This window comes from Lepisma saccharinum, chromosome 9 (genome assembly GCF_977018435.1).
Source record: "Lepisma saccharinum chromosome 9, izLepSacc3.1, whole genome shotgun sequence".
Classification (NCBI taxonomy): domain Eukaryota; kingdom Metazoa; phylum Arthropoda; class Insecta; order Zygentoma; family Lepismatidae; genus Lepisma; species Lepisma saccharinum.
In genome coordinates, this window is record NC_139237.1 from 40,690,336 (window position 1) to 40,700,390 (window position 10,055).

General features: G+C 38.8%; 1 protein-coding gene across 1 annotated transcript in view; it reads left to right on the forward strand.

Annotated features, from left to right (window-relative positions):
• LOC145992639 (retinoid-inducible serine carboxypeptidase-like) overlaps nt 1–9,767 on the forward strand; it is a 62,911-nt gene extending 53,144 nt beyond the window's left edge. Inside the window, exons 7-9 of the mRNA XM_083129010.1 lie at nt 6,013–6,090; nt 8,779–8,933; nt 9,635–9,767. Coding sequence (XP_082985136.1) covers nt 6,013–6,090; nt 8,779–8,933; nt 9,635–9,697 — 296 coding nt within the window. The 3' untranslated portion in view covers nt 9,698–9,767. The remainder of the gene's footprint in view (nt 1–6,012; nt 6,091–8,778; nt 8,934–9,634) is intronic.
• Nucleotides 9,768–10,055: the final 288 nt, after the last annotated feature.

Sequence of the window (10,055 nt, forward strand, 5' to 3'; positions counted from 1 at the left end):
ATATCTGGCTCAACAGTGAAAAGGACAAAAGAATTTGAATACTTGGGTGTGACACTGGAGGAAGGGATGAGATTTGGGGCTCACATTCGCAAAATTACCCAAAAAGGCGAAAATACCATGAGCAAGTTAACGAGACTGGCAGCCCAAAACTATAATCTACCACCAGGTATCATGGATACATACATAAAGTCCATATATGAACAGATTACCACATATGCGTCCTCGGTCTGGGTGGGTGGACTTAAAAATAAGAAGAATGTTAGGGTACTTCGATCCTCACAAAGGAGAATACTCCTGAGAGTGACGGGAGCATTTGGTACGACCTCCACGGAGGCGCTCCTTGCCGTAACTGGTAACATACCACTAGATAAGGAAGTGAGATGGCGAGCAGCCAAATACCAGTTCAGGAAAGGAGATGAACAGGAATTGACGAAATGTGTTGGAATCTTCCTCCCTACCCTACACGATATAAGAGCAAGATTGACAAATGAATGGCAAATGGAGTGGGAAACTGCTGAGAATGGAAGAAGAGTATATAGCTTTGTGCAAAACATCAGATACAATAAACTAGCCAGCAATCAATATTCAAAAGGACTCGTACATCTTCTGACAGGCCATGGCCCATATGGTACGCATCTCTGCCGAATAGGCAGCAGACCCACACCTGCATGCAGCGCATGTGGTGTGATAAGAGATACGCCAGAACACAAAGTCTTCTTCTGCCAGGCAGCTGGTGAAGATATCAAACGACTAAGACGGGAACTACCAACCACTGACATCAAAACACTATTATGTCCTCAGCAGTTGGACAAGCTTAGAGCCCTGGCGAACGCAGTATCATTAGAAGAACAAAGAAAATTTAATACTCGGCTCCAAAATCCCCAACCGGAAGTGCCCATCCCGGCAAGGCACAATGAAGAAGTAAGGAATATCAGGATTCAACCGGCAAGGAATTCACACACCAGTAATGTGCCTCCCGCACCGGCTCGGCTGGACGAACAAGAGGCAGAAGGAGACGAAGTGTAAGAAGTGGAGGAAGCTCCGGAAAATGCTTCTAGAAGAAGTTTCTTCGCTGTCTTACTGGGAAGGCAGGAAGCTGAGGAACGTAGGAGAATTCGTCCAGAATGCCTGGTGAGAAACATAAAGACTACCTTATAAGGGTGGATGCATCCAGAACATCAAACATGTAAATTAATCCTCTAACTCATATAAATATCCTCATCAGACGCAAACAAAACACATATCTTTAAATTGCCATGCTAAAGTGCACTTTACACATTTTATCCCTGCACTGGTACTCCAGTGTCTTATATTTCAGTTTCATATTTATCACCATATATCTACACTTTCAGCACCATGTTTTCACTACGCTGGAACTCCAGTGTTAAAATATTTTTCTTCTTCTTCTTTTTATTATGTTCTTTAAATTTTTATATCTATTATTATCTCATATATAATTTTTATCTCAAAGCATTAAGAAACCACACATACCCGTTCTAAGGAAACTCGCGCGCGCTATAATCACTCTTTACCAACTCCAAACCCCAAACTCTTGTACAGATGGGGGCTGGACACCGACAGCGGAACACCTAGCCTCTGGGGTGGAGCATTCTTTGACAACAATAATTGCAAAACGTAAAAATAAATGGTCTTAAACCAAGAGCTCACCCGCTCTCGGTTGCTGGCTCCTGATGCATCAATAAACAATATTATGTAATGCATAGGGCGTGCAAGCTCCAAAAACTTCTCACTCATAGATCCTGGAGCCCGGGATCCGGTACATGCTAGATCACCACACATTACAGCATATCACCTAAAATTGTAATACAAACAATATGTAACGGAAGATACTTATTCACGAGGAAAAATGTATAGCATTGTACTGTCTACAAATGTAATGTAATGTAACTCAATTTATTAACTATGTTATTTAATCTTGTATTGTTTTCTTTTTATTTTCAGTCTTATGTATCTGCAATTATCAATAAAATAGTAGTGCACAACGATAACGGGGGAACCGCAATTCGAGCAAAAGACGTCCCAGTTTATTGCAGAGGCACTGGGACAAGCGTATGCCCTCGAATGCATACGGGTGGAGGTTTGGTTGTATTCGGGGGTTCCCCCCTTATTGTTTATCTATCAGCATTTATCGTTACATTCAATGCTGGTCATTCATGGTGATCATATTTTAACTACATCTTGTCCATTGTCTAATTTTCTCTTACAAATCGTGCACAATTCAGATATCTTCATTTTTAAAAGGCAAAATATAATTTGACACAACAAGGAAACATAATTTTTAAGTAATAATATACAAAATATTAAAAATTATTCACAAATTAACATACAATGTAAGGAAATTCACAATAGCCAGTCCGCCATTTTGAAATCCGTTTTTGGTGGTTTTCCCGTGGTCCGATTTTGGATATGTTATTCATCAATGATTCCTGAGCTAGAAATTGTTTAAAAAGCTTCTGAAGCAATTTTGCCCAGGTTTGATGGAAAACTGCTTTAGTTTGCCTGGACTATATTGCTTTCCGTTCCGTATGTCCAGTCAATTTGGAGAATGTGAAAAGCAATCTTAGGGAGCTTTCACACCAAACCGACAAGTGACAAGTGACATGTAACAAGCAGCATTCATATGGAAATAACAAGTGCCACTGTCCCTGCAGTCTGTAAAGAACATTCACTGCAAATGTGCAACCACCAGGCAGAAACGACACGAAGCATGCTATTGAAAAAACTGTGTAGTCTGAGCAACATGTAAGCGACAAGCGATGTGTGCAGCTTATAGTGTCATTTCAGTACGAAAGTAATATTTATTTCTGAAAGTTAGTTTCCAGATCAGATGTGTCGCTTGTCGCTTCGGTCCAAAAGCTCCCTTACGGTTACGGTTCATTTGGGGGTGGTGGAATTTAGGAGCAGGAGAATTTTTTTTTTTGGACGGGAAAGAATTCATGAATTACTCAAGTTAAAGTTACAGAAAAGTCACAAATTTACCGAAAAGTGGAAATATGTCGTTCCTCTCTCTCTGTCTCTCTGTCAATACACAGAGAGAGAGAGAGAGATAGAGATAAACTTAAAGAACAAGTCTCTGTGTGTCTCTTTCTCTCTGTTCCAAAATGAAAGAAAGAATGGAATGAAGATTATTATAAGAGAGGGAAAACTCCTTCTCTCTGTCCAGCGCTACCCCTCTCAATGTACCTAATTTTTTTATACTTTCTTTCAAGTCCCACTCACCATACCTCTTTCCCTTAGAAAGAGAGAGACATTTTTATTTCCCCTTCTCTCCCCTAACAGAATTCCTACACAGAAAGGAGCTGTTTGTTGTCATATTTTACTGCAGAGACGTGCGGTGACATCGACACTTCGGGTAGCAATCAGTGGTGTGCCCAAGGGGAGGGGGGTTGATGTGGGTTATACACCCCCCTTTAGGGGCCAGTATTCCTAAAAAAAATAACGTCAAAGACAGAACAAGATTGCAAAATGAGGAATGACTACTGAAAAGAAAGTACATGTAACTCACAGTCCCTTTCGAAAACCAAAAACTATTTGAATTAACTACTAAGCCAGAGATATTGGGTTCGAATCTCGGCTTGGCCATATATGTTCTTTGTGCGAGTCCCTTCATCAATTTTATCGTATTATCTTCTCAATTAGACAAAAGTAGTGGAGAAGCAAAGTAAAATAAACCAAATCAATCAATCAATCAATGATTTGATTTTTATTACTTAGCGTCGCTTTTTTGTCACATTTGGTTGATCGCGAAGATGATACGATAATATCAATGAAAGGACAAACACAAATAACACCCATGCCCAGGTCGGGGTTCGATCCCGGAACTCCTGGTGTTGTAGCATGCTGTGATAACCACTCCCCACGGATGGTTGATTTGGTGTTTTAAGTCCACTTTATGCACAGAAAGGCTAATCGGGACTGGACCTATAGCTTAAAGTGGGATCCGAAACACGATGTGCTTCCACCGGGGTACCGATCCAGGACCACTTGCACTTCCCCACGGAGGTCGGCCTACAAAAAAGACGAGAGGAAAGTGCTAACCATACGGATACATGGGTATCGGTAAAGCAAACTGCATTTTTCCTCAGTGGTAATTTTCAATTTAATTTTTGAAACACCATCTTTGTATATGATTAACGTTTTTTTAAAAAATTGAATTGCTTGATTTCCCTAATTTCTCCATCTCACGATATCGTTACTGAAGGATCCGGGCTAAGCCCTGCCCTGTGAATGAGTGTTTCTTTGTATCCACCCATCACCCGTTTAATTTAATCAACGTTCATCGTCATTACGGAAGTTAGGTAAAGTGATGGAAGAAAGCAACGTTAAAAAAAATAATTAAAAAATACAAATAATTTCCTCCCAGTGCATCTGCAGTGAAATGAGGAGTCCAGAGTTCTCTGTTTATGATTGTCCCTCATGACTTCCATAAGCTCATTAGCTAATTTAAAAAAAGAAGTGATGGGAGGTGGCAAAAATGCAATATTAAAGGAGATAAACAGGTAAGAAAACACACTTTTTCGTAGTTGATTGATTGAATTGTTGTTTTAAGTCCACTTTATGCACATTAAGGCTAATCGGGACTGGACCTACAGTTTAAAGTGGGATCCGAACCACTGTGCCATGTGCCTCCACCGAGTATCGAACCCGGGACCCCTTGATTACAAGGCAACAACGCTACCACTGCGCCATCGGGGAGGCCCACTTTTTCGTAGTTTCTTCAATAATATTCATTTGGCTTTTTGAGTTGTGGGATAAATTTTTCATTCCAAATTATTTCATTATTTGCTGCAGGCAGAAAACAACACATAGGAACAAGAATGCGTGCTCGTCACGGGTTCGAATCCCGGCCTGGATTGTTCTTTGTGAGGTCCCTTCATCAATTTCATCACATCATCACTCATCCTTCCGACAGAAAAGCGAAGTAAGATAAACAAAACCAACAACAAGAAGAATGTACGTTCTCTTGCGCAAATAAATACATCCGTATTTATGACTGTTTAGCTTACCCATTTTTTTTTATTGGAGGCCAAGAGATTAGTATATTTAAATAAAATACTATTAAAATGGGAGCGAGAGCGAGCAAATATTTGTTATTTAGTCATTATATATTCCATATTTGAAAGAAAAAGAGAGATCATAACATTCTAGTCTGCACATAATACGTTCCACTTTCATAAATAATAAAACTACGTGAAATATTATACATACAACGTGTAAAACATTGTGGTGTAAATACAGAGAACATAAGTACTGCAGAAATTTTTCCCCGGAGTTCTTTAGAGGATTTACAAAGGAATCGAGGGGAAACCAATCCCTATCTGTTCCTGTGGGAGATAGACTGGGGTACTTGAAACAAGACCTTTCAACCATTGCAGCGGGGGGTCGAGGAGGTAAGGGAGGTAGAGGCAGAAATCTTCCCTTTTCCTTCTGGCGGCTGTTTCTACCTGAAACTGGGGAGGTGGAGGAAAAGCCAGCTAGAGTAGCTCCTTACAGCCTTGCCACCGAGGGCCGAGAAGCATGTGAAAAAAAAAAAATATTGCATATGAACTGTAGCTTCAACAATACAATAAATATTGTGATTTGAAAATAATCAAGATAGATCAAACAAAACTACAATCATGTAGTTCACATTTTAATAAATAGATATATCTTTCTCTAGAATGACACGTGGTTTTCTCAGAAACATTGGTTCAAAAATGTGGAATTAAAATTAGTATGTATTAACATTTCATAATACCAATACACTTAATTGCACAAGCGTAAACAGATGTAACAAATGATGCATTTTAAATACAAACAATATCATACTAATAACTGTGCATAGTCAATATTTACATAGATATTTGTACTTATCTACAAGTTTTCTATTATCTACTTATTAACGTAATTGCTTGTCACTGCTGTGTTTTCCTCAACAAGCTATTCAATTTATGCCCATAAAATGTAATATTACAGACAACAATAAATATATTGTTTCTTTTCTTCTTTTAGTGGAACAACTCCTTGAGGAAACTGACATCAACGTTGTTGTGTTCACTGGCAACCTTGATTTGATTGTTGACACTTATGGTAAGTTTCTTCTTGATGCAGTTAAATACGAGACTGTACTCACAAATAAAACAGCTTGTCACAACGTGATTAAATATATGAAGGGCAGCGTAGTAATTCTCCACTGCTAAAAAGAGTATAGTTTGTTTATAAATTCAGCCACCAAAAAATACCAAATAAAAGTAAAGGGCAATGACAGTATATGCACATCCTTTAGACCAAAGCTTCAATTTTAATGCAATTTATAAGTTTAAAATATAACACAAAATTTCACGTCAACAATTACCTTTTTGCACCACGACACTTGCCACAGTCGAATCACACAGTGATGGTATATTCTATGGCCTAATACTTTTGTGAGCAAAGTGAAAGCTTGCTCGCATATCAAGTGATGTTCGCTCGTGTTCCTGCTGAAATTCAGCAGTAATCAGAGGATTTATACGGAATAAATGTCATTGATTATGAACAGGGTTTCTGTGTAAAGGCTTTGTATTGTTGTGAAATAAATTGACTGAAGCCCAGTTGTTTGTGAGCATCCGCCTCACACCTCTGACCTGGCACCGAAGATGACTCTCGGTGTAGCGGGCACTGGCTTGTGTCTCAGTGGAATAACCTTTAAACAGCCGAGCCGGTTTTCGAAAGTAACCCCTCTCTCGCGCGGGCCTGCGCTCGATTTTTAAATTTTTACACTTATTTCAGAAAAACGTTATATCTCTGAGACTATTTGAGCAATCTACTTCGGATAACTTTTGTTTGAAAGCAAAAACATCGAAGCACGCGACCGTGTACAATTCAGAAAGCCCTAGTGAGAAAAACAGGGTTGGGAGGGGCCAAGTCCCCAAATGTCAATGAAAAAAACAAAAATCTGGCGTTCGGCCCCTCTTCTCCCGTTATTTTGGGAAAATGACGCAAACCTTTGCATTGTTTTAAAAAAATAGACCTTTGCAACAAAGATAATCTTCTTTCAAGTCTCTAGTCCTCATACAGACTGAAATATGACGCAATATGTACAATCCTGCATTTTGGTAAAAATGGCTATTTTGCATATTAGAGAATAAATTAGTATATCTCGGAGACTATTTGAGCCATCTACTTCGGATAACTTTTGTTTGAAAGCAAAGACATCGGAGCACGCGACCTTGTACAATTCAGAAAGTTCAAGTGAGAAAAACGGGGTTGGGAGGGGCCAAGTCCCCAAATTTCAATGAAAAAAAAACAAAAATCTGGCGTTCGCCCCCTCTTCTCCCGTTATTTTGGGAAAATGGCGCAAACCTTTTCAATGTTTTCAAAGAATAGACCTTTGCAACAAAGATAATCTTCTTTCAAGTCTCTAGTCCTCATACAGACTGAAATATGACGCAATATGTACAATCCTGCATTTTGGTAAAAATGGCTATTTTGCATATTAGAGAATAAATTAGTATATCTCGGAGACTATTTGAGCCATCTACTTCGGATAACTTTTGTTTGAAAGCAAAGACATCGGAGCACGCGACCTTGTACAATTCAGAAAGTCCAAGTGAGAAAAACGGGGTTGGGAGGGGCCAAGTCCCCAAATTTCAATGAAAAAAACAAAAATCTGGCGTTCGCCCCCTCTTCTCCCGTTATTTTGGGAAAATGGCGCAAACCTTTTCAATGTTTTCAAAGAATATACCTTTGCAACAAAGATAATCTTCTTTCAAGTCTCTAGTTCTCATACAGACTGAAATATGACGCAATATGTACAATCCTGCATTTTGGTAAAAATGGCTATTTTGCATATTAGAGAATAAATTAGTATATCTCGGAGACTATTTGAGCCATCTACTTCGGATAACTTTTGTGTAAAATCAAAAACATCGGAGCACGCGACTGTGTACAATTCAGAAAGCCCAAGTGAGAAAAACGGGGTTGGGAGGGGCCAAGTCCCCAAATTTTTAAAAAAAATCTGGCGTTCGCCCCCTCTTCTCCCGTTATTTTGGAAAAAGGGCGCAAAACTTTTGCATTGTTTTCAAAGAGTAGACCTTTTGCAACAAATTGAAACTTGTTAAGTCCCTAGTTCTCATAAAGGCTGAAATATGATGCAATATGTACAATCCTGCATTTTGCCTAAAAATAGCTAATTTACATATTAGAGAAAGGGGGAGGGGTGGGTTTTCTTCCACATGACATTTCAAAGTCTTATCTCAACATCTGTCAGCGTTGACAACAAGTATGAAGGTCCTAAAAGCATGTGAATATTGTAATCGGCACCATGGGTCATATTGACCCATTGGCTGTTTTCGCCTATACTTTCTATGGGTCATATATAACCCATTGGCTGTTTAAAGGATAAGTGGTTAGACGATCAATTGGACATGGCTTCAAATTAAATAGTCACTTTCGAACTAATTTTATCTTTTTGGTTGTTTTTAGTAAAAAAAATCATTTGTATGTATGTAGTTTCGTACTTCTGTTTATTTTATGTCACTTTCATACACATCGATGATCGAGCTCATTGAGAGATCAACTAGAGGAAGGTTTTCGGTTCGAGTCCTCACTTGGGCATGAGTGCAACTTTGTGAGTATTCACTCATCTAATCATCCCTTATTCTGATTTTCATCCGTCATTATAGAATTAGAAAGACAGCGTAAAATAACAACAAATACAAAGCACATTTTCTGAATAACTGATGGCAAGAACAGCGGATGTTTTATTTTAGAATATATGAACGAATGTTCTCTTTACAGGCACCCTCCAGTGGATAGAGAACTTGCAGTGGTCTGGAGCAAGCGCTTGGAAGAGTGCCGACAGAGATGGAATCAACGTCGATGGCTACCTGGAGGGATACGTCAAGAGCTCTGGGCGTTTCAGGGTCTACTGGGTAGACCGCTCTGGGCATATGGTATGTTGTCTTTACTATCATATCAACTGAATATTTATGCATCTATTGATTAATGGATACTGAAAACTAGCGTACAACATTAATAGAGTTAATGGTAACAATATTTATATTATGGATGATCAGGGTTGGGTAAGTAACCAAAGAGAGAACATATTACAGTTGCAGTAATTTTGCTTCCAAAATTAACACTGTTCCTTCGCTTCAAAAGGAACGCATCATCATTACTGTTACTTTGTCATACAATAAGAACATTTAACCATTTCCCAAGTATCAAATCTGTTCTCTGCAGTGCGTGTTTTCCCAGTGTGCTATATACACACAAGTTCGAAACAACACAAGAAAGCATGTATCATCCAGTTATGAATTTATCACAGTAGGTATGTCGTCGCACAGAACCAGCAACGATAATCATATTTCTTCCTCCTTTATAAAGAAGTTACAAACTAAGTCTATGGCATTCTTAAACTCTGTTTATTGCCGCAGTAACATGAGGTCTACATTGCTCCCTAAACTGAGCAATACCAGTCAACTCCTGAAATTTCTATGCCAATCTTAATATTGCTACCCAATTTTTCTTTGGCTTCCTGCAGGTCTCTTACAATCAGGTTTCCCATCAATTACCCTGCAAAACCTCCGATGCAAGCTTCATGGCTTTAAATATAATGTGCAAAATTTGTGACAACTTTCCTTCTCGTTTGCAGGTACCCACCGACAACCCTCAACTTGCAATCGAGATGCTGAAGAGAGAGACAGGCCTCGCATAAACAATTGAAGAACAATGCTTCATAGCTTTGCATTAAGTTTAATTTAATGAAATTGTATTGTAATTGAGACTAATAAACATTGGTGAATTAAAAGGGTTTCTTAAAAATCGTTGTCTAAAAAGGAAGTGAGGCTGAAAGGTCAAACCTGTCAGTCGACCCCCTTCTGTTCTCTGAAAATGGTCATTGTTCACCTCATACTTCATCAAAAAAGCAAGAAACTTAGCATTCTGGTAGTTATAAGAGAAATAAAGTTTAATTAATTAATATTCCAGTCTACGAGAGCTGACACCAGGGATATCGGGACAAACTCAGAGTAGTCTTTTGTCGCCCCAACCTCAGGAACGTCTTGATCTAAAAT